Source organism: Salvelinus namaycush, chromosome 32 (assembly GCF_016432855.1).
Source record: "Salvelinus namaycush isolate Seneca chromosome 32, SaNama_1.0, whole genome shotgun sequence".
In the NCBI taxonomy this organism is placed as follows: domain Eukaryota; kingdom Metazoa; phylum Chordata; class Actinopteri; order Salmoniformes; family Salmonidae; genus Salvelinus; species Salvelinus namaycush.
In genome coordinates, this window is record NC_052338.1 from 5,246,236 (window position 1) to 5,271,568 (window position 25,333).

The 25,333-nt window shown below is 44.2% G+C and overlaps 1 protein-coding gene across 3 annotated transcripts in view; it reads right to left on the bottom strand.

Annotated features, from left to right (window-relative positions):
• Positions 1-25,333, bottom strand: part of angpt1 (angiopoietin 1) — a 72,036-nt gene that overhangs the window by 38,048 nt on the left and 8,655 nt on the right. The window contains exons 1-3 of one of the 3 annotated variants that reach the window (XM_038971795.1): positions 4,158-4,511; positions 1,053-1,208; positions 446-567 (exon numbers count right to left, since the gene is read on the bottom strand). In XM_038971795.1, coding sequence (XP_038827723.1) covers positions 446-567; positions 1,053-1,184 — 254 coding nt within the window. In that variant the 5' untranslated portion in view covers positions 1,185-1,208; positions 4,158-4,511. Of the gene's footprint in view, positions 1-445; positions 568-1,052; positions 1,209-3,593; positions 4,512-25,333 lie in introns of those variants that run through there. The other 2 variants (XM_038971794.1, XM_038971793.1) reach the window with 2 other exon arrangements.

The window sequence follows — 25,333 nt, forward strand, 5'->3', positions numbered from 1 at the left end:
CTCTCAGTAAAGGAATCCCTGTCTATGAACTTTGAGTGCAGCTCTCAAACATAGGGATCAGTAGAGGCTGGTTTTTTTCAGAAGGCATTTTAATGGAAGAATTCAGTACAGCTGTGTTACTGTATTTACAGTGAGCACTGGGGACGGGAGGGAGCTTTTAAACGGACAATGAGAGACAGTCCCACTGGACCAATCAACAAACAGGACTCTGAAAAGTCATCCAAAAGCCACATTCGATTGCTCCCATTGCAACGTCATTAAAGTACAACTTTCAAAGAAAAGATTATGTAGGAACATATAGCCTCATGCACTTCATACTGTTATACATCAGGGGATGGGGTGTCTTATTGCACATTTAGCCGATCTGTGTGTGACCGAGTCTCCGGACAAAAGGGCATGATGTCTTTAAATGTGTCACATTGTGTTGGAGGCCGTGTGAGTTTACCCGTTCTTGTCGTGGAGCTTGCTGATCTCATTGGTCTGCACCATGAGCTGCTTCTCCAGCTTGTTGGTGGACAGGGAGTTCTCCAGCAGCTGAATCTCTAGTCTGGAGGTTTGGTTCAGAACCTGTCCCAAGACAGAAATAGGTTAGCGGTATCCTGCCTTATAGAGGTGTTCCAGCGTAACAAAATATAGGTAAGCTATAAATCATCATGTCCTCTTTAGGAAGAGGTAATAAAGTATAGGTTTTGCATAAAGAGAGGTTGTTCTTCGGACACATGGTAATACTCAGTTGCATATATGAATGGCAGTGATTCCCCGTAGTGTACCTTGCTCTCTGTCTGTCGCACATCAGCAAAAATCAACCCCCACAAGTGCTACTCTTGTTCTCTTCCTTCTAAAGCTACCCCAGATACCAAGAGACGTTGAAAACTTAAACATACATACAGTATGCTTACTGTATCACATAAAGAGAGCGTAGCTATTTATGTCATCCATATTTTCTTTGGCCAGCTCCCCCGTTGCCTTTTGGGGTGGAATAGCTGAGTCAATGGTGCGTGAGATGGATCCCAACGGGAGTGCGATAAGGTTGGGGGGGGGGGATATATTACCTGCGTCTCCACATCCGTTAGCTTGCGCGTCTGCTCGGCCGTCTTGGATAGGAGGTTGGTGCCCATCTCCAACATGGCGGCCGTGTGGTTGTGAACGGCACTCTGCTGCAGCTGGGCCATCTCTGTCTTCATGCTCTCCTTGATGTAGTTCTCAATCTGAAACACCCAACGTATAGAGATCATTTACGAGAGGATGGATGAGACGCAGAGGTTGCAACAGACTATAACAGATGGCCAGTAACTGGGGTGTGTTGAAACAACACAAGCAGCAGAGGATTAACAGAGACGCTACAAATCATTCAGACGCCACAAATTAGAGATACGGTTGAAAACAGTGACAGTTGAGAGACGGCTCATAACAAACAACGGTACGACACTTGAACAAGGGAGTTGTTCGACACGGACACATTCAAGGCGTGAAAACAGGTGACGCTCGTAAGAAATGACACATCGGCCTTCAATTACTTCATAGTCAAAAGAAAGAACGTGCATGACAAATGTATACCCTCGACGTCGATCAAGATAAAAGTGTCATACGTTCTGTTATCGTTGTAATATTCCCTCAGACGGACATTTCAAAGGCTTTCTTATCAGCATCTCTATGTCATACAGTAGATCAACTGAGTTGATTGCGTCTTTCCACCGCATAATGTGAACAAAAGAAAACACCAGTGAAGAACGAGCTTCAGAATATAGGTGGATCCAGATGTAGGTCATTAGCTAAGGAAGGAAGAGACAGAGATGGCCCCGATACTCACTGGTGCTTATCTTGAAAGCACTCTTTTATCCCTTATCTTGAAAAAGTGAACGGATGACAAGGCCGAGGCAGTGTCTGAATAGATTGTTCACGCGAATTCACCATCAGCATCAGTTCATACACACGCCGTGAAGTTCGGCCCGTCACATGAATAATCTATTCAAACATCAATCTGACAGTAGCCCTTCTGAGCTCACTCTCGACTAGGGTATTTTCAGGAACGCGTCAACCAGTACCAAACATTCGTGTTGAATGCCCTTAGTCAGCAACTGTTCCTGGCGCACAGGCACCCTGTTGAACGAATAGAACAGCACACACGGAGACGTCACCAGTCAAGCTCCACTACTCAGTGGAGTGTGAAGGAAAATATTTTTTCTAGAAACCATTTGTGACGTCACTCCATTTTTCCATCCCTCTGAAGGTACAGATCGCTCGTAATTGTCACATTAGCAATGATATCCGGTGATACCCTATGACAACATGGTTGAAGGAGCCTTACATGTGGGGCCCCCAGGGACCTGCCTTGCACTATGACTGAGTGACTCACAGTCCGATCATAGATAGCACAGGCACTGGGACAGGCAAGTCTTTCATGCTCATGCCAGGACTGTATGTTAGATTTCAGTGGAAGAATGATGGGGTTGTTGTTCATCATGCCCATTATAGCTAGTGTATGAGTGTTAGTTTAAACTTTAAAGACTCTGGAAGTTTGAACTTTAAAGACTGTAAAGTCTTAAAGGGGTAATCAGCAGTTGCTACGGTATATACATTTTTTTAACTCTTTAATGATATGTACCCATTAATTCTTGAAGATTATTGTCACGTTCGTTGGAATAAATGTCGGACCAAGGCGCAGCGGATGTTGAGTTCCACATCATTTATTAGAAAGTGAAACTAAGCAAAGACAAAAAACAAATAAACAATAAACTAACAACGAACCGTGACCACAGAGATGCTACGTGCACTAACTCAAAACAATATCCCATAAACACAGGTGGGAAAAACAGCTACTTAAATATGATCCCCAATTAGAGACAACGATTACCAGCTGCCTCTAATTGGGAATCATACACAATCACCAACATTGAGAAACAAACCTAGAACCCCACATAGAAATAATAAACTAGACTAACCCCCCAGTCATGCCCTGACCTACTCTAACATAGAAAATAAGGACTCTCTATGGTCAGGACGTGACAATTATAACTTATAAAATGCCCCATCAGAACCGGAAAGCTTGTTTTACGCCAATGTTTGTCAACAAAGTAAATGTAGACAAACACTATATAGCCTCATAACATGGTTAAAACTATAATTTTGATATCATGAATGGCCAGTCCTTGCATCCATAGCTCTGTATATGAATTTGCGAGTGGTTACATTTGTCCAGCCCTATCCCTCAGCTTTTAAATGAAACAGGGCTGGGGAAAACGCTTTGTTATTGTTTCAACTGCAGATTGCCACTTTAAAAGTTGATTATGTGTGTGTTCCATTACAGTTGTATTTAGGGTAATGTGCACAAAACCGACATATTTCTAATCCCACGGTTGTCGAAAACAAACGGTTTGCAGGGACAAAATAGAGACAAAACGGAGAAGATGTATTTGGTTTAGACCCAATAACACTCTTCCTAAAGCTAAAGAACATACACATATTTGGCTGAACCTGCGTCAGTAGAGTTAGAAGGCCCGAGGTCATTAGAGCTGGGAGAGTGAAGTCACTTTAATGTGCATAACATATTCAAAAGATTGACAAAAACGTACAAAAAACGGGGAATACTCAACTGTCATTGCTTGCCTATATAAAGGATGGATTTCAACATTCCGATCAACCCGAGAGTGAACAGACAATAACACAGACAGAGCATCGACAGTTCCTTTCAATTCTACAACTGTGACAGCGTTCTACCCGGCAGCCATCGGCAAATCTCTGTCACTTGGAATCAGTGTTTCGCTGTAATATCCCCGTCGTGGCATTGTTTCAGGCCCGCTTTCAGATACAATAGAGCTCCTTTGGTGGTGAAGTACTGATATAAGTGTCACCTCTCACAAAACCTCCGACCTCCGTTCAAGGAGTTTGGAAGGAACATGAAGAGTCTGGAACCCACGCGGTTAGAAACACCAATATTAGACTGGATTGAACTGGTTTATAAACAGTCTGAATCGACAACCTCACAACTTAGAGATCAAGTATTTATCTTTGGAGACCTGTGCCTTTAATGGTGATATACTGTGGTACTCCCAATGCTTCAATGCAGCTTGTACTCTCTATATCAGTTTGCCAATCCGTTAATTCCAGCCTGTGTAAATGTTGCCTGATATGCTTTGCTTGCACCCAGCGTAAGTCACCTTGGAAGGACCACGTTGGAAGTGACACCGGCGGCCCTTCAGAAACTTAAAACTCAGAGCTCGTCGCTCACGGCCAGTCTCCCAGGGAATGTGCTTGACTCACGAATCCATCTGGCGAGGGTCATAAACGGAAAGTACCAAGGAGAAACAAGATTACACAAACACGCCCCATCATGTAAAAACACCACTTAGGAAGCAGTAAAATAGTCCAATGTGGGTGTCAAGTTATTTGGCTGTTCTTCGCCCAACGCAAACGGACCAAACTTTTCCAGACAGTGAACAGCACAGGATTAGAAAGCAGGATAAAGCAAATAGTATCTTTCATTGCCAGTGGTAGAAAGTGAGTAGAGAGCCACACACTTGTCGGGAATTGGGAAAGCGATGATGAAATAAGTCAAAGTGCACAATATGTATGCGGAGCTGGCCAAATGCCAAAGTCTGATTTCTCCTTGACATCTGACCAGACAAGAAACACAAGTTAGCCTAAAAATGCACTCAAATTCAGCAATGTAATTCAAATAGAAACTACTCAAAGAAACCCACCGTGCTCCATCTAAATGCAACGTACAAATAGCTGTTGGCCAATTAATCATTTTGATTCTTTAATAGAAATTCACATTTGATAGAGAGGAATCTGGGCTATTATCCGAGTCAGGGGAACCATGTTTGGGACCAGTACAACTTGGCTTAGCAGCAGCCGGAGCACTTGGTTAAACTCCACACACAGCCCACCAGCTGGGGGTCAGTCCAAGTAAGTTGAGGTCAGCCATAACTATGGTGTCAGGTTTAACCTCTGACCTAGACTGTGTATCATTATCAGAGCCACTGAGCATAAAGGTGATAGGGGTTGTGTGACTGATTTACGCATTGCTTATTGCTTACACATGCTATATTACGGTAACATGTTATAAATGTTAGTACGTCTATAATAAGGAAAAACAGAGCAGATTTACAAGCCTGTTTTCTTTATTTTGCTATGTGCAATGTTTAGTTCCCCTGCAGACCAGTTTGAGCAATATATCATCACAAGTTCTTGCCTCAGTAGGCTTATCAAAAATCCATTCATCGTCGTGTCCGAATCTAGACAATCTGAATCTTTGTCATGTTCATACATGATGTTTTGCTGTCTTCAACTATGTTTATTCTACAAGAAGTAAAAAAAAAATTGTGTCCTTGTCAAGAACACTGTCACTTCATAATCAAGGTGAAGCGCAAACATTTGACCGTTTGAAACCGGAAAGAAATTCAAGCCTAACACCACTTCCCATGAAAGTAACGACACATCACATATTAAACTCTCTTTTACCCGTCGCTTTTCGAGGTGACAAAGTAAGATGTATTCTTTGTGACATTCCAGAAGGTGCAATAACAATAGCCTTGCTCTGAGAACCACTAAATCTTGCCGTCCTTTTACATAAACGCCGTTAGCTAAGTGAGAGCCACATAAACAGAACTTTATGTTCCCCAAACTGCTACTTAACAAAAACGCATAAAGGTTTAAGGAGTTCTGGTCTGGAGGGCCTTGGGTACGTCTAGACCGCCCGTAGCTTCACTAACAACACTGCCTGACACGCTGACCCCCTCGCCACGGCATCCAAGGTTCCTTTGCGGCATTAAGTGGGTCGCAAAAGCCACTGTAGCTGCGTGTACAGGCCTGCCTTAGTCATTTAGCAGCTTTATGAGCTGTGAGAAATGAGTTACGGCTCCCAGTTAATGATAAAACAATCTGTTTTCAGCTGTGTGGAACAAAAAGAAAGACGGCGCGAAAGCAAGGAACATGAGGCTCAGACCAGAGGGACAGTTTATCATTGAAAAAGGGCAAACATTTAGGAAACGGTCCACCGTCCTGGTTATGTTGTGAAGTAGAACACTATTATTTCATAAGACAATACATGACTATACGAAGAAGAGAAAATCCATGGCTATACGTGACCAAGAATAAAGTTCTTGATATTGTAGTAGAGGCTTCCTAGCTGTTCCTAGAAGCAAAATAACCCGATACTCCCTTACATCATTGTGACGGATTGCTATAATGTTTACCATTTTCCCGACAGTTGACATTTGCAGGCTTTCTAGCCAAGAGGAGGGATGGACACGGTTAGACTTGAGAGCTTGTTTTCTAAACAGCCCTGGTGCAGGCGGCGCTACAAGACAGACAGTAGGCCTGGACTGTTTTAATACTTACTGGTAGTGCTCTGTTGTAGCCTTGCTTATCTCTGGCTCTGTGGTGGTCTGGGGTAGTCTCTCCCACTGACGGGACCCAACCATCTGAAAAGCCTTTAATGGATACGGTAAAGGAGCTATTGCTGTCAATTAGCACCTCACTCTATAACACAGGGCACCTTGAGAACGATGCCAGCAAATGTGCTAACGCCTTCTTATCGCCAAAACGACAGCGAAAGTCGAATCAAATATTATTTGTCACATGCGCCGTGTACAACTGGTAAAATAGTAACACAAGAGGAATAAAATAAAATGCACAAGAATGGAACTAGGGAGTACCAGATCAATGTGCTAAGTACAGTATTTGAGGTAGATATGTACATGAAGGCAGGGTAAAGTGTCTAGGCATCAGGTTAGATAATAATAAGGTATTTGAGGTAGACATGTACATGAAGGCAGGGTAAAGGGACTATGTCACGCCCTGACCTTAGTATTCTTTGTTTTCTTTATTATTTTGGTTAGGTCAGTGTGTGACATGGGTGATTATATGTTTTTGACCTGTCTAGGGGTTTTGTATGTTTATGGGGTTGTCACCAGTTTAGGGGTTTGTATGTCTATGGTTGCCTAGATTGGTTCTCAATTAGAGGCAGCTGTTTATCGTTGTCTCTGATTGGGAACCATATTTAGGTAGCCATATTCCTTGAGTATTTTGTGGGTGATTATCTATGTCTATGTTGATGTTGCATGTTTGCACTCAGTGTTATAGCGGTCACGTTCGTTTTGTTATTTTGTATTGTTTGTTACGTGTTCTTCATTATTAAACGGAAGAATGTATTATAATCACGCTGCGCCTTGGTCTCATCACTACGACGATCGTGACAGACTAGGCATCAGGATAGATAATAATAAGGTATTTGAGGTAGATATGTACATGAAGGCAGGGTAAAGTGACTAGACATCAGGATAGATAATAATAAGGTATTTGAGGTAGATATGTACATGAAGGCAGGGTAAAGTGACTAGGCATCAGGATAGATAATAATAAGGTATTTGAGGTAGATATGTACATGAAGGCAGGGTAAAGTGACTAGGCATCAGGATAGATAATAATAAGGTATTTGAGGTAGATATGTACATGAAGGCAGGGTAAAGTGACTAGGCATCAGGATAGATAATAATAAGGTATGAGGTAGATATTACATGAAGGCAGGGTAAAGTGACTAGGCATCAGGATAGATAATAATAAGGTATTTGAGGTGGATATGTACATGAAGGCAGGGTAAAGTGACTAGACATCAGGATAGATAATAATAAGGTATGAGGTAGATATTACATGAAGGCAGGATAAAGTGACTAGACATCAGGATAGATAATAATAAGGTATGAGGTAGATATTACATGAAGGCAGGATATAGTGACTAGGCATCAGGACAGCTAATACTAAGAGTAAAATAAAGAACAGAGTAGCAGCAGCAGATGATGAGTGTAAAAGTGTGTGAGTGTGCGTGTGTAATGTGTATGTATTTGCATTTGTGTTGTCAGGATGCGTGTGCGTGTTGTGTGTGTGTGTGTGTGTGTGTGTGTGTGTGTGTGTGTGTGCGTATGTAGTGTATTTGAATGTGTGTGGGTTTCGTGTGGGAGTGTCAATGTAGTGTGTGTGAGTTAATGTGAACATGGTGTGTATATATAGTCTAGTGAGTGTGTGTAGGGTCAGTGCAAGATGGAGCCAGTGCAGATAGATCCATATTAATATGCTCTCTGAAACCTGTGGTATTAATTCACTCAATGCCCAGGACTTTTATGGGTTGTGTAAATTGAGGTTGCATATCATTTTGAATAGACAGCATACATATTTAACTCTGTCTCATTGCCCCAGCTTCGGCCTAAATGTAGTGGGTTGTTCGTACAGTACAGTGCCTTGAGAAAGTATTCATACTCCTAGACGTTTTCCACATTTTGTTGTGTTACAAAGTAGAATTAAAATAGATTTAACTGACATTTTTTTGTCAGCGATCTACACAAACTGCTCTGTAATGTCCAAGTGGAAGAGAAATTCGAACATTTGTAAAAAAAAAAAAAAAAAAAGATTAATAAAAATAAAACACTTATACTGTATATCTTGATTAGATAATTGTTAAACCCCCTGAGTCAATACATGTTAGAATCCCCGTTGGCAGCGATTACAGCTGTGAGTCTTTCTGGGTAAGTCTAGATTATGCAACATTTGCCCATTATTCTTTTCACAATTCTTCAAGCTCTGTCAAATTCGTTGTTGATCATTGCTAGACAACCATTTTCAGGTCTTGCCATAGATGTTCAAGTAGATTTAAGTCAAAACTGTAACTCGGCCACTCAGGAACATTCACTATCTTCTTGTTAACCAACTCTAGTGTAGATTTAGCCTTGTGTTTTAGGTTATTGTCCTGCTGAAAGGTGAATTAATCTCCCAGTATCTGCTGGAAAGCAGACTGAACCATGTTTTCCACTAGGATTTTTCCTGTGCATAGCTCAATTCCGTTTCTTTTTATCCTGAAAAATCCCCTGTCCTAAACGATTAAAAGCATACCCATAACATGATGAAGCCACCACTCTACGCTAGAACATATGGAGAATGGTACTCAGTAATGTGATGTATTGGATGTCCCCCGAACAATGGTGGCCAGTGACAAAAAAAAGACTGTAACACAACAAAATGTGGAAAAAGTCAAAGGGGTGTGAATACTTTCTGAAGACACTGTAAGTCCCTATGAGACAGCGAGTGAGACACTGAGACGATACGAATTAGGAGAGAAACTCAGGCTGAACTCACAGTTAACCTCTACAACCTTTACCCTCACGGCTAGCTACCAGGCATTTATCAAATCGCGACGCAATGCCTCTCGCTCTGTCTCCCCCCCATATAGTGCACTACTTTTGACCAGAGCCCCATGGGAGTCACACTCTATCCAACCAGTCTACTGCCAGGACCCACAACTCCCCTCTGTGTTTCTCTCTCTTTCTGTCGGGATGCTGTTGTGTTGATTTCGTTATCCTATTCCAAGGACATAATTAGTCTTGTGTACACAATCTAAAACCAAACCAACCATCCCCAAACCAAATCATTGCATATAAAACCAGTGCCCAAAGTAATTTGGCAAGTACTGTAGAGCCCATGCACCTCTTTCCGTCCATCAAAGGCTCCTAGGCTCAACCTTTTCACAACAGTGAAAATCGTGCCCACTGGTGAAGACTTCTAGAGATTTGCCGTTTTCTTTTGTTTTCAAAACTCCCTAAAATCTATCTGATTTACGTTCTTGTGCAGTAAGGAAAATAAGGATTTCCAAATCCGATTGGTTGCTATTTTTTTTATGCGTTTTGGAAAATTCAGATTATCCAATTTAATTTACTAATCTAATAAGATTATTTCCTTCCCAAATCATGTAAGGAAAGAGGTAAATATCTGACATTTTCAGGAACTAATTTGGAAAATTCACTTTCAGAATTTTCTTAATTTGATTTAACACACTACATCTCTCTTCCATTTGCAAGGTCCATTTACCAGACATTAAAAAATGTAATGCATAAACAAAAAATCGAAATAAAGTTTCTTTCACATTATTAAATTGTCACTATATTTAATAATAATAATAATAATACATGGGACTTATATATGACTTGTGTCACGAATCCCGCCGAGGATGGTGCCTCTTCCTGTTCGGGCGGCGCTCGGCGGTCGTCGTCACCGGCCTACTAGCTGCCATCGATTCTTTTCTTTTTGTTTCTGTTAGTTTGGGCTGATTGGGTGCACCTGTTTTGAGTTTAGTTTGGTGGGTAGGCTATTTAAGGGTAGGTAGCCCGCTGGCTGTTGTGCGGGCTTGTTTTCTGTTATGTTGGTGTTGGATTGTGAAGTGGATTGTGTTATTTTCTCAGAACAGTTTAGTCCGGTGTTGTTGGACTCATCTTTTCATGCGCCCGTGTGTTTTAGGGCATGATCGTTTTCCCTGTGTATTGGAAAATAAATCCACGTTCTTTAAACCTGCTCTCTGCGCTTGACTCCATCCACCCAGTACTCCTAGTAGCTCTGACAGAAGCCCGCACCACCTTATGGAGTCAGCAGGAGCAGCGACCACCCCTCTCCCAACTATGGAGGAGCGTGTCCATCATCATACAGCTGTACTTCATCGTATCGGGTCAGCGATGGACCAGATGATGGAGAGGATGGAACGATGGGAGAGGAGTGGTCTCCCGACGCCCCCTACAGCTCCCCTGCAGACGACACAACCCACTCCCACAGGGTCATCGGCTGGGACCAGCACATTGCGTCTCACCCCCCCGAGGGTGTACGATGGAGCAGCGGCTGGTTGCCAGGGATTTCTGCTGCAGCTTGAGCTTTACCTGGCTACCGTGCGTCCGACTCCCTCGGGGGAGGAGAGTGTAAGCCTCCTTGTCTCCTGTTTGTCGGGGAGGGCCCTGGACTGGGCCAACGCAGTCTGGAACAGCCCAGACTCGGCTCGGGACCATTACGCGGAGTTCACCCGCCGGTTTCGGGCTGTGTTCGACCACCCACCAGAGGGCCGAGCGGCGGGTGAGCGTCTGTTCCACCTTAGACAGGAGACGAGGAGCGCCCAGGAGTTCGCTTTAGAGTTCCGGACCTTGGCTGCTGGTGCGGGGTGGAATGACAGGGCCTTAATAGACCATTACCGTTGTAGCCTCCGGGAGGACGTCCGTCGGGAGCTAGCTTGTCGGGACACCACACTCTCTCTCGATGAACTGATCGACATGTCGATCCGACTAGATAACTTGCTAGCTGCCCGCGGGCGTTCAGAGGGGGTCCTGTCCATTCCACCTCCCAGCCCTCCCGCTCCAACTCCGATGGAGTTGGGAGGAGCTACATCTAGGGGGACCGGAGGAGGTGGCTCTTCTTGCACCTACTGTGGCCGGAGAGGACACACTTCGGACCGGTGCTGGAGGAGTCCATCTGGGAGTCGGGATGGCAGGCGGAATACTCCTCGGCCACCCCAGGTGAGTAGGCACAAGACTCACCCAGAGCTCCCTGTTGGTCACATGTTTTTGGTTATTTTTTTCCCTGCGTTTTTCCCCTCTCTCCAGCATAAGGCGCTAGTCGACTCAGGCGCAGCTGGGAGTTTTATGGATCGCGGACTCGCCCGTAGGTTGGGTATTCCGCTGGTGCAGATAGACCCACCTTTTCCCGTGCACTCCCTAGATAGCCGACCGTTAGGGTCAGGGCTGGTCAGGGAGGCCACGATTCCGCTGGACATGGTAACCCAGGGGGATCATAGGGAGCAGATCAATTTTTACCTTATTGATTCACCTGGGTTTCCAGTGGTGTTGGGGGTTCCCTGGCTAGCCATTCACAATCCCCTCATTTCCTGGCGACAGGGAGCTCTTCAGGGGTGGTCAGATGAGTGTTCAGGGAGGTGTGTGGGAGTTTCCATCGGTGCCACATCGGTGGAGAGTCCAGACCAGGTTTCCACTGTGCGCATTCCCCCAGAATATGCCGATTTGGCTATCGCTTTTAGTAAGAAAGAAGCGACTAAATTACCACCTCATCGACGGTGGGATTGCGTGATAAACCTCCAGGAGAACGCTGCACTTCCCAGGAGTCACGTGTACCCATTGTCACAGGAGGAGACGTTGGCTATGGAGACATATGTCACGGAAGCTCTGGGACAAGGGTTCATTCGGCCCTCCATGTCACCCGCCTCCTCGAGTTTCTTTTTTGTGAGAAAAAAGGAGGGAGGACTGCGTCCGTGCATTGATTATCGAGGTCTAAATTCAATCACAGTGGGATTTAGTTATCCACTACCTCTCATCGCTACGGCGATGGAATCATTCCACGGAGCGCGTTTTTTCACAAAACTGGACCTCAGGAGCGCGTATAATCTGGTGCGTATTCGGGGAGGAGACGAGTGGAAAACAGCGTTTAGTACCACATCAGGCCACTATGAGTACCTCGTCATGCCGTATGGGTTGAAGAATGCTCCAGCCGTCTTCCAATCCTTTGTAGATGAGATTCTCAGGGACTTGCAGGGGCAGGGTGTGGTAGTATATATTGATGACATCTTGATCTATTCTGCCACACGCGCCGCGCATGTCTCCCTGGTGCGCAGGGTGCTTAGGCGACTGCTGGAGCATGACCTGTACGTCAAGGCTGAGAAATGTGTGTTCTCCAAACCAGCCGTTTCCTTCCTGGGTTATCGCATTTCCACCTCGGGGGTGATGATGGAGTGTGACCGCGTTAACGCCGTGCGTAATTGGCCGACTCCAACCACGGTAAAGGAGGTGCAGCGGTTTTTAGGGTTTGCCAATTACTACCGGAGGTTTATCCGGGGTTTTGGCCAAGTGGCGGCACCCATTACCTCACTGCTGAAGGGGGGGCCGGTGCGTCTACGGTGGTCGGCCGAGGCAGATGGAGCCTTCAACCAGTTGAAGGCAAGGTTTACTGAGGCTCCCGTGTTGGCGCATCCGGACCCTTCGTTAGCGTTCATAGTGGAGGTGGATGCGTCCGAGGCTGGTGTTGGAGCCGTGCTATCACAGCGCTCGGGCACGCCACCGAAGTTCCGTCCCTGTGCTTTCTTTTCTAAGAAGCTGGAGCCGGCGGAGCGGAACTATGATGTGGGGGACCGGGAGTTACTAGCTATGGTAAAAGCCCTGAAGGTGTGGAGACACTGGCTTGAGGGGGCAAAATACCCTTTTCTCATCTGGACTGACCACCGCAATCTGGAGTATATCCGAGAGGCGAAGAGACTGAATCCGCGTCAAGCTAGGTGGGCCATGTTCTTTACTCGTTTTAGATTTACGATCTCTTACCGACCAGGTTCCCTCAACACTAAGGCCGACGCGCTGTCTCGTCTCTATGACACGGATGACCGGCCCATCGATCCGACTCCCATCCTTCCAGCCTCGTGTCTGGTGGCCCCGGTGGTATGGGAGGTGGACGCGGACATCGAGCGGGCGTTAAGGGTAGAACCTGTGCCATCCCAGTGTCCGACTGGCCTTAGGTACGTACCGCTTGGTGTTCGTGATCGTTTGATTCGGTGGGCTCATACACTACCTTCTTCGGGTCATCCGGGGATTGAGAGGACAGTGCGGGGTCTTAGGGGGAAATACTGGTGGCCCACCTTGGCTAAGGACGTGAGACTCTATGTCTCTTCCTGCTCGGTATGCGCACAGAGTAAGGCTCCTAGGCACCTGCCGAGAGGGAAGTTACAACCCCTCCCGGTTCCACAACGGCCATGGTCTCATTTATCGGTAGATTTCCTGACTGATCTTCCCCCGTCTCAGGGGAACACTACCGTTTTGGTCGTTGTGGATCGGTTTTCTAAGTCCTGTCGTCTCCTTCCATTGCCTGGTCTCCCTACGGCCCTACAGACTGCGGAGGCTCTATTTACCCACGTCTTCCGGCACTACGGGGTGCCGGAGGACATCGTATCTGATCGAGGTCCCCAGTTCACGTCCCGGGTATGGAGGGCGTTTATGGAGCGTCTGGGGGTCTCGGTCAGCCTTACCTCTGGGTATCACCCCGAAAGTAATGGGCAGGTGGAAAGAGTGAACCAGGAAGTGGGTAGGTTTCTGAGGTCGTATTGCCAGGACCGGCCTGGAGAATGGGCAAGGTACGTCCCGTGGGCAGAGTTGGCCCAGAACTCACTCCGCCACTCCTCAACTAACATGTCGCCATTTGAATGCGTATTGGGGTACCAGCCGGTCCTGGCTCCGTGGCATCAGAGCCAGACCGAAGCTCCTGCGGTGGAGGAGTGGGTACAGCGCTCTAGAGAGACCTGGCGGGCAGTCCAGGCCTCTCTCAGGCAGGCCAGTGAGCGGCAGAAGAGGAGCGCTGACCGCCACCGCAGTGAGGCCCCTGTGTTCGCACCAGGGGACAGGGTCTGGCTCTCGACCCGAAACCTGCCCCTCCGCCTGCCCTGCTGGAAGCTGGGGCCGCAGTGTGTGGGGCCATTTAAAGTCCTGAGGAGGATAAACGAGGTGTGTTATAGATTACAACTCCCTTCTTACTATCGTATTAACCCCTCGTTTCATGTGTCTCTCCTCAGGCCGGTGGTAGCTGGTCCCCTTCAGGAAGGTGAGGTACCGGAGGTCCCTCCGCCCCCTCTGGATATCGAGGGGTCCCCGGCGTACGCTGTACGAGCTATTCTGGACTCGAGACGCCGGGTGAGGGGCCTGCAGTACCTCGTTGACTGGGAGGGGTACGGTCCGGAGGAGAGGTGCTGGGTACCGGGGAGAGACATTTTAGATCCTTCCCTCTTGGCTGATTTCCACCGTCGCCACCCGGATTGTCCTGCGCCTCGCCCTCCGGGTCGTCCTCGAGGCCGGGGTCGGCGCGCTGCGGGAGCCGCGCGTCAGAGGGGGGGTACTGTCACGAATCCCGCCGAGGATGGTGCCTCTTCCTGTTCGGGCGGCGCTCGGCGGTCGTCGTCACCGGCCTACTAGCTGCCATCGATTCTTTTCTTTTTGTTTCTGTTAGTTTGGGCTGATTGGGTGCACCTGTTTTGAGTTTAGTTTGGTGGGTAGGCTATTTAAGGGTAGGTAGCCCGCTGGCTGTTGTGCGGGCTTGTTTTCTGTTATGTTGGTGTTGGATTGTGAAGTGGATTGTGTTATTTTCTCGGAACAGTTTAGTCCGGTGTTGTTGGACTCATCTTTTCATGCGCCCGTGTGTTTTAGGGCATGATCGTTTTCCCTGTGTATTGGAAAATAAATCCACGTTCTTTAAACCTGCTCTCTGCGCTTGACTCCATCCACCCAGTACTCCTAGTAGCTCTGACAACTTGTTTCAAGAAACTAGGAGTATGTCACACGTCACTACTTCACAGGAGAGGCATTTGAACGTAAACATTTATTTGTTTTATTAAAATGCCATTTGGAACATGTTAACTTTTATGTGCCTTAACAACAAACTTGTATGCCATATGTTAATACAAATAAAATTGTTCAAATTACAAGCCTAGTTGGTTTAGCCACAGAAAAAGATCGGAACCTTCAAGTGATTGGCTGAGATAATGGATGGGCTGGACATGCCGAGAGATGAGCGGATTGGTCTGCCATGTAGCACGCTTCTGTCTATAACAAAGGGCTACAGTATGTGTAGGTAATCCTTTCTAACGCAGCTTTTTTGAAAGACATCGCGAATAACTGTGTTGCTCTCCACTTTCTGGAGGACAGAGTTTTGAAATCAGTGGAATGCCCAGTGGAAGCAGAGTATGATAGCTAATGAGATGGAAAAAATGCTGGTGTTTGATTGCAAATATGCGGAGGAAGTCGAAAAAAGAACACACAGAAGGCTGTTGTATAAAACACCTGTCTCCGTGTTACATCTTCAAACTAAGGCCGTGCAACTATGGCAACCGTGACAGAAAGGGAGAAGCATTCATCCATGTAAGAGAGTCTAGCTAGCTACATTTTCAGATATTATAAGTTTCTGATTTTGTCAAAGTCGTTTTCATTGCCAGTTAAAGCATTCTGTTAGCTAGCTAGCTAATGTTAGATGGCTCGATAGCTAACGTTACATGTATGATCTGTGTAGTTTCTCAGAGCCATTTGCATTGCTAGTTATAGCCTAATGTTAGCTAGCTAGCTAACATTGAATCTAGTTTTTTAACTATCTGCAGATTCATGCAGGGTCGTAACATTATGAGTTGGGATTATGGATCATTGTTTAGCTAGCTTGCTACATTTCTAAACAAAAGATTCCACTATGCAAGATACAATTTCACTGTACCGTTTACACCTTCTGTATCCTGTGCATGTGACAAATAAACTTTTATTTGGTAGTGTGTGTTTACCAGAGACGGTAATGTGAAGAACAACATGACCAACACCAAGTCAAATTAGAATCTAAAGTTAGGCCAACGAGACAGTGTTCAAATTCTAAAATTCTCTGGTAGAATGCCCTGGTTTTATTTCGTTAGCTATTTTTTGTAATTAGCTTGCCGTTAACTTGTAAAGAACGATCTTGTTGTGAGTTTATTTTCCTGTAATAATGAATACAAATTAGCGAAAGTAAGATGTTTTCAGCTATATGATGTGGTCATTATTTGAACTGGCTAGCTAACAAGCTAGAAACAAACCAAAACATTATTTAGTCGCCTGGTTTGCTAGATTGACATATACAAAATGTATTTTTAAACGGATGGGTTTATTGGTGTTAAAATACACCAGTTATGCTATTTTGGACCACCAGGCTGCTGATGTCATGCATGTGAATCCTTAAAGAGATGGGTGGGGCTAAGGCTTAAGAGCATGTGAAGGATGCTGAAATGGGTGACAAAGAAGACCTCTCCAGTAAATGTACCAAAACATTCAAGGCCCATTTTCTCAAAAGTGGGGCTACAAGTTTAACAACTGTCAAAGTAGAATTACTTTGCCATTGTTCCTCAACTGTAATGTATGATATATACTGTTCTAGCTCCGAGCCTCTACTTTTATACAATGTAAAAAACACAATTTCAAATTGTTGCTACATAAGAATCGCTTTACAATTGGGGAGAGCTGGGGCTTTAGGAGGGACTGAAAGATGGTGATGGTCTCAGAGTAACGGATGGCTGGAGGGAGTTCCCAGAGCCTAGGAGCAACCCTGGAGAAGGCCCTGTTGCCAAAGCTGTGGAGCTTGAACCTGGGAATGGAAAGGTGGCCTGCCGTGGTTGAATGGGGCGTGCTTGTAGGTTGGCACGTATTACTGTTCTGTAACAACTCGAACCTGAACCATTGTACATGATTTCTGTGAAGGACAAGCACAGAGGAGCCAGTGCATCTTGGAATACCTGGAGAGATCCTACATAAAATCCGTTAGTACAATTATCTAAACAAAACGATCATGAGAAAAGTACAGACACTATAGCACTGTTTATTAAAATCAAAATATCAGACGAGACTATTTTTCTCATTGGACTGAAGGATTTTAGGGCAGATTCTAGGGCAGATTGTGAAATACTTTATACAAACTTTATACAAAAAAGTCAAAGCTATTTATTTATGTTTTAGTAAGTTTTAGTAACACAAACTATAGATCACGTACATGGACAGTAACATTTAGCGCAACTTGAATCAGATTAAAGGTTCTAAAGTTTATAAAGCCGAGACAAAGGTGAAACATTTATAAATGGGAAAAAAGCCTGAGAAAAGTCAAACTAAATCTGAACGTGTGACGGCCAAATTTGTTCTGTTCCCTTAGGGAAATATGGTCTTACATTCATTCTTATGTGATTGGAATAATTTATCCCAATCTATTTATAGAAATCTCAGACATCAATTCAAGGTCTTCAACAGTCAGCATCATGTACTAAACGAAACACATCCTCGGCAACCAAGGTAACAAGCTACTATCACTTCCCAGGCAATGACAGATGGGTAAAACGTCAAAAATAGGAGCCAAATTCACAAGAAGAAGAAGTTAACATAACCAAGAAGCAATTAATTTTTGATATCCTGCCTTATAAACATGAACTTACTCAAAACATGAGAAGAGGGACGGAGAACGTGTTTGCTTTGAATTTCAGCTCCCCTCTCCGAACAGCCGGAGGGATCTTGTCCAACTGAAATGTTGACTTTTCTCTTTTTGATTTGGGTACTGTGATGTGGAAGGTTTGTTTGTTATTACAATCAAGACTCTGAAAATGAATTTGTAGAGTTGGTCTAGACAAGGATTATTTGGCTATCTTATATGACCATATTCCAGTGGCAACACACTGATGAATCTCAAAAATGGGAATAAATTGGTGTTTTTACCCAGTCCGAAAACTAGATTAAGAACAGTAATAGTCTATTAATACATCCTAACATTTTCACTATGTATATTAATCAACATAGAATTGAATTATAGGCTATCATTGTAATAACCATATTTTACTGTTTTGCTTCCTTCTGTTGAGCTCAGGTTACTTAGCATCATTCATGTGAATTCATCGAGAGTGAAAATAAATATTTTGCAGCCGTGATTGTGTCGGGATGTATATTTTCACAAATCCTTGAGTTACAAGGAGCTCTCTTATGTCAAAGCAGGCCCTCAAATTACCCCAATTAATTATGTGTATCTGGACGTTTGGGAGAGGAAACACGCATTCATCCAAGACATGGGAATGCGGAAAGAGAACCAAACAACCAAACAAATTTAACTCTGCTCGGAGGAGTTGGGCCCACAGTACCAGGGCAGTTTTCCGAGGAATTGAGCTAGTGATTCTCTCAAACATGGGAAAGTTTCCACTGGGTTTCAATCCAAGTAGGAATGTGGCCGATAATGGCTGAGTAATCACTTTGGCACTGCCCTTTCAATCTTCCTAGCCCTAGAACACAAAGGAATACCAACCCACGGGAGGTGGGTGATTAAATCCAAACATTCGGAGCATCTCTCTCTCTTCCAGCACATTTCAGACATAGGTGGAATTGGTTTGCCTCAAGATAGCCAGAAAGCCATAATACATTTGGTATGTGTGCAATCTCAACGTTTGTGAATATGGTAGGGGTTTCTCATAACATAATAATAACTACTATATTCCCTCACTACCAGAGGCAGCTAAACATCTATCAGAACTGCTGCCTCGTCTAATCAAATAAATGGCCATTTAATGACAGCGATTGTTACATTCAGCGTCACGTCCTGTTTATCTTCCCCACTAACATCCCGCTAAAGAGGCGAAAGTTTATAAATTCTCTAGTCATCCAGGGTTACCCAACATCCCAAGTCAAACCCGAGCCCCCCTTTCGTTTCTATGTATACATCACACAACGAGCCACACTGTTACATCAGGTCTAAATTATGAGGCACTTCTTTGCTTCATCTCACAGTGTGGGTGAGACTGGACCATGCATCATCTGTAGCTGTGTGGGTCTGGATTCTGGACAGGGGGCTTTGATGTCATGCGTCTGTGCTGACAGCGGTCGTCATCGTGCCCCGGGGTAGTATGGGGCGGAAGGGGGGCGGCACAGGGGGTCAATGGCATGGAGGCCGCAGAGGCAGTGGCTCGGAACAGCCCCTTTTCCCTCAGTTACGGTGCATGCTGAACAACAGTGGAATGAAAACAAAGCAGCAGGAAGAGGTACAGTAGCCCTCACCAGATGGAACTGCTTTGGTCTGACCTCAGCTCGTAGCAGTGTAACGAAGGGAAAATGGATGCTAATGACTGCTGAGGCCGTGTGTCTCTTTCACAGATGAAAATGTCTGTAATAATAAAAAAGTCACAAACCTTAAGAAGATATCCCAATGTTTCTGCACTGTTATAGCTAGTTTCACATCCTAACCAACAACTCAGAGGTCAAGTCTTGTAAAGTAATAACACTGACTAATTCATCCCACTTTCCTTTGGCTAACCTGCAATCTACATGTCAACGTGGAGAGAATGCAGTTCCCTTCGAGCAAAACCCCACCCTTGGAGCTGTGGAAGCTCATAGTCATATCATATGGAAGATCCCCAGGCAGACCAGACCAGACCTGCACAGTAGAGCTCTGTTTGAACCCTGTAACATCATCATAACCCAGCGTGGTCCTCTCCAGTCTCTTACAGCTCTGCCTCCTCTGAGGGCCCAGAGCAGAGCAGCAGGCACCCAGAGGATACGCAGCACAATGTCGCCATATCCCCGGGCTTTCATCTGGCTGGATCTCTGTTTATTTTTGCTTTCTGAGACTGAAGTGCAGAAGAAGTGTGTATACACATGGTGACAAGCAGGGGAGAGATTAGATGATCGAAACCAGCGCACCCCAAAGACAAGTAGGGTAGGTGCATTATCCCCAGGCTGAGCTGAAGGATAAGGGATGCGTAGGGATCCTTTCCGCTAGACCAGAGGTCTCCAACAGGTCAATTGCGAGCTACCAGTATCTTTCAGCCCAACTCTGAGTAGCCTTGCTCGCCAAGCAATTCTGAAAGTACATGCCATTTTCATGTGTTCCTCTGCAAACTGTCATAAACAAATCCCGCAAGTATTATACACCGCAAGCACCTAGCTTCTATCTAATTAACGCAACTTTGACATTATCCCACCCCTGATTAGCCACTATTGGTTTAAAAAGCCAAAGCTAACACAATATTTGCTAATTAATTTACAGCAAAATTGCCCCTGTCTGTCTGTGGTGCATGGGTTTGTCTATCAATCCATATAGTCACAACTGTCTTGTGGGTTGGTTGACAGAAATACTTTCCCCAAAACCGTATCCATGAAATGTTACCGGCGAAGTAGGCTTACCTGACAGAAGTATTTAATTTGTTATTTGCAAACCTTGAAATGAGCAGCAGCAGTACAGAACCGTCGTTAGACCTGCACATTAGAAGGCACATTCCTCACTCACTAAATGCACAATTAAAGGGCCAGATGTGCAATTAAAGGGGGATTACACTCAAAAATCTAAATGTGTTAGTTTTCTTCCAGACCTATATAAAAAACGGGTCGTCTGATGTGATTTAAGCATTGGCATGGACTCAGAACATCCAATTTCGTTGTTTCTGTATGAACAATTGTAATTTTGAGTGTGGAAAATAAAACTGAGAAAGTATCATTTGGGAAAATATCAAACATAATTTGGGGGGGAAAAATCTCAGATTTTATAGGGCCCCTGACCTCAGCTCATACCAGTGTAACGAAGGGAAAATGGATGCTAATGGCTAGAGTTGTTTATTAACCATTATTTTACCAGGTATATTGACAGAAAACATAGTGCACTACTTTCTCTTGTACAGTAAGGACCTGGGGAGGAGTTGCAGGGGAGAGAAGAAGAAAATAATGTGGCTATTTGAAAGCTAGAAAAAAATGAGTAGCTTACTACTTTTCATTTTACATAAGTAGCTCTCATGCTAGAAAAGATTGGAGACCCCTGCGCTAGACTATGGTTACAGCAAAATAGAATATAATACTCCAACATCATTATGTAATAGTTGAGAGTCCTATTTTTGAATGCTTTTGATTCCTCTTAAATTGAGAACACGTGACTTGCAGTAGTCACCTGCAACATAACACTATTGAAATGTCCTGAATAGTAAAAAAGAAAAGAAATGGTCAAATAAAGTAAAACAAAACTAAATTATCAGGCAGATTGACACGATGACATGCACTACGATACGTTAAGACGTTTGAGAACTTAGTGCATAATGTTTCAAGCTCGGTGAATGAGTTCTGAGTGGTAACAGAGGCAGATCCCACCTGACCTTCTACAGTATAGACCACCATTAGTCAGACTGAATCTCATCCCATGCTCCTCCAGTCTATCCAAGCACCGCCCCTCCAGACCTGCTGAGGATTAACCCCCCGCAACCCCAGCCTGCAGCTCCCCCCGGCAGATAAGTCCACTCATACAAACATCTGCACCCATTTATGACTTAACAGGCTTAGAGCTCCATTCTTTTTCCAGCTGCAGACGTGTGTTCTGGGGCTGTCTCGTTGAGTGACTCTCTGGTGGTGGTCTGCATCAGTCTGGTAGTTTCTGAATCCCTACACTCGACTACTGTTACACCTCTTGCTGAAACGATCCGTTTATCCCTGAAACACTTACAGTTTGATAGTACAAGAGGTCAGTCTTATCCTGACCCAACAAAGCCTGCTAGGGCTCTATCATAAGGGTGATTGAGACTACATTGAGTACAGTTCTTCTCTTTAAAAAGTTGGGGTGTACTGCGGATTGACCTCTGACTCCTATTTTAAGCAGAGGTCTGATATTATGTGATAAGGGGAGAAAAAGGGGAATGGGGCAAGCACACTATCTTCAGTTGACTCTGCCAGCCACAGCCCTGGTATTGTGTGGAATGTGAGAAGCCTGGCTTGGGTCCCAGACAAGGCAAACACAGTGCTCTACAAGGTTAAGTTGTTCTCCAGAGCTGTTAATATAACGTGTGTGTGTGTGTGAGGGGTGTGGATGAGGTGTCACGCCAATCACAGCTCTAAACTGTTAAAGCAGGACCCAAACACGTCCCACTCGTAAGACGAAACCACCCACCGCACTGGACGGAGTTGCGAGTGGCCTACCGTATTGTGCCATTTCAAACCGCATGTTAATATATCATAAGATATGGACCGCAAACAAGTTCTTCATCAAGCAACTTTTCCCTAAGCCTCACCCACACCAAAGACATGGGATAAATAAATGAGTGAGGTCATTGCAAATAGTTCTCATGGAAGTCCGACGTAATATATGACAACAACGGCACAAGAACAGAGTGAGAGAAGGAAAACTGGGCTGTTCATCATGTACAGATCCAACTCTGGTTGTGAGGGAGTGAAAATGTTTATCTGTTGCCCAATATCTCCCACACTCTTTCCCTCTCTCCCCACCTTCACTTGCTTCTCTTCACTCGGTTTCCCACAGGGCGTCTGCTTTGATGACTTGATAGTTATCTGCTGTTTCTGTTCATTTATTCAAAGCCTCTCCGCTTCAACTGAAACTATTCCATTGCTCTCTTTCATCCCCAATTGTGATGTTTTGATTTGTAATCATGGAGAGGTTTAAGAAGCTGAACTCTCAGATAAGGTGAAATGGTGTCCTTTGGAACTTTGGCAAGCGGCCCCCAGTGCTGACAGACAAAGGCAGCCACTCACAATGGAACATCTGTAGGACACAACCTCTAAGGGGATTAGAGCTCAATGGCAGTGTATGGGGATGCTTCAGGAATTTACCCCGACTCCTCGGAGTCAGCCTTATCTCTCAGATGAATAATTGTCAGATGGGAGAGAATTCCAATGGATTTTGTAGACGATGAAACTCTACAGTGAACTTAAAGATTGGCTGAACCCGAAAAGAGATACAAAGAGACAGCGGCTCAACGGTCTCTTGCTTTTCTGCCGCATGCCAGAAAACAGAAATAGAAAGCATAGGCCTGCATGAAAAAAAGAAAAAAAGCTGTATACAATTATATAAAGGCAGACTCTTGTAGGGCCTGGTGGAATTCTACAGGACTGAAATGAACCAGAACGGGCTACCCGATGGATAAGTTCTGAGAAAGATGACAGAAACTTAACAGGGCAGAAAAACTATGACATGAGTTATAGCCTATGTCATATATAAATAATAGAAACCAGGGATACGCCATTCTTATCACAGCTGGATTCCAAATTCAGTAATGATATGTTGTAGTAAACTGTGATAGCAGAATTTATTTGACCACTGACCGAACAATCACATTTATAGTATTGTATGGTATTCCAATTCCACAATATAAAAATGGCAACTATCTTTTATTTGGGTCAAAATCACTCACCCGTGCCATAGAAAGGCATTTGCCAGGGCATTGAACTATGGACTACATTCGGCAATGCTCGCAAGCTACAGTATTACTTCTAATCACAAGCACAACAACTTCCACGTGCTTTCCCAAAACAACATTATTTATGTTAATTCCTCTCACAGGCATGTCATACTTAACCCTTATTCAAAACAAGGTCAAATGCCACTAACTGTTTCAAAATATTAGTTTCCTGATATACAGTTTAGGCCTATATGGTAAAATTATCCATATCACCTGAGTCACATGCTGCAGCACACTCACTTTAAAACTTCTTCAAGCCAGGGTTTATTTTTCTCCACTTCCTGTCTGACTGACGTGCCCAAAGTAAACTGCCTGTTACTCAGGCCCAGAAGCCAGGATGTGCATATAATTGGTACCATTGGATAGAAAACACATTGAAGTTTGCAGAAATGTTACAATAATGTATGAGACTATAACACAATTGATATGGTAGGAGAAAATCCAAAGAAAAACCAAACAGAATTTTGAGAGGGACCATGCTCTTCCAATGGAAAGCTATGGGTCATATGCAATTCCAGCTCCCAGATTGCAATTCCTATGGCTTCCATTAGATGTCAACAGTCTTCGTTCAAGGTTTCAGGCTTGTTTCTTCCCAAACTAGGAAGAATTCTGAGTTTTGGTACTGGGAGTCAGAGTTGGAAATCAGTCTGTGCACGTGCGACGAAGAGGACGCGCACTTGCTTATTTTGCTTTTCTATTGAACATACTTCTTTCCGTATGAAGTCTAATAGTTTAATTAGGATTAAATGTTTAATAGAAACATATTTTGACTTGTTTTAACAAAGTTTAGCAGTAGCTTTTTGGATTCCTTTCTCTGCAGGATTACTCAAATCGATGGAGCCAACTAAACTGACTTTTTGGGATATAAAGAAGGATTTTATCTAACAAAACGACCATGCATGTTGTAGCTGGGCCCCTTTGGATTGCAAATCAGAGGAAGATTTTCAAAAAGTAAGTGAATATTTTATCGCTATTTGTGATTTTACGAAGCCTGTGCTGGTTGAATATTATTTTGATGTGAGGCGCCGTCCTCAAACAATCGCATGGCATGCTTTCGCTGTAAAGCCTATTGTAAATCAGACAATGTAGTTAGATTAACAATAATTTAAGCTTTTAACTGATATAAGAGACTTATATATACCTAGATGGTTAATATCCATAATTTTTATGATTATTTATTTGAACTGCGCACCGTCCAATTTCTCCGGAAGTTGTCGACAGGTGACGGGACGCCTAGCCCTTAATTTATAATACCTGTGGTAAACCCAGGAAGAAAAAAGAAAAAATCAGGGACAGAAGGAAACCCAAACATAATGCAGTATATTCTCAATTCATTCAACACATAAACTAATGAGTGCAGAGCACTAAGTGACATGTCTTTGAGGGTTATATAACAAAAGCCTGACACACCTTACCAAATACAAAAATAATATAGCAATTAAAGCTAGATAAATCCTGCACAAAGCGCCCACCAGAGAGTGATTCATTAAAATGAATGCAAGAAGTTTAACCACATGTACCCATGATGCCTCTCAGAGAGCCTCTCCAGACCGCGGGTAACATTACAGAGAAATTAACTCCACCATTAATTTCGGGTTGCATAACTGTAGTATAAAGTTAAGGACTTTTCTGCCCAATATCAAAAGTTCTAACAGGTTCGAGGCTGATGACCACAACGAAATATGATTCCTGGAAAAAGAGTTTGAAACTAAGTGAGCTGCCATATTGACTGTGACAAACATACTAAATGCCCCTTTCCTGAAAATCAAGAACATTAACCAT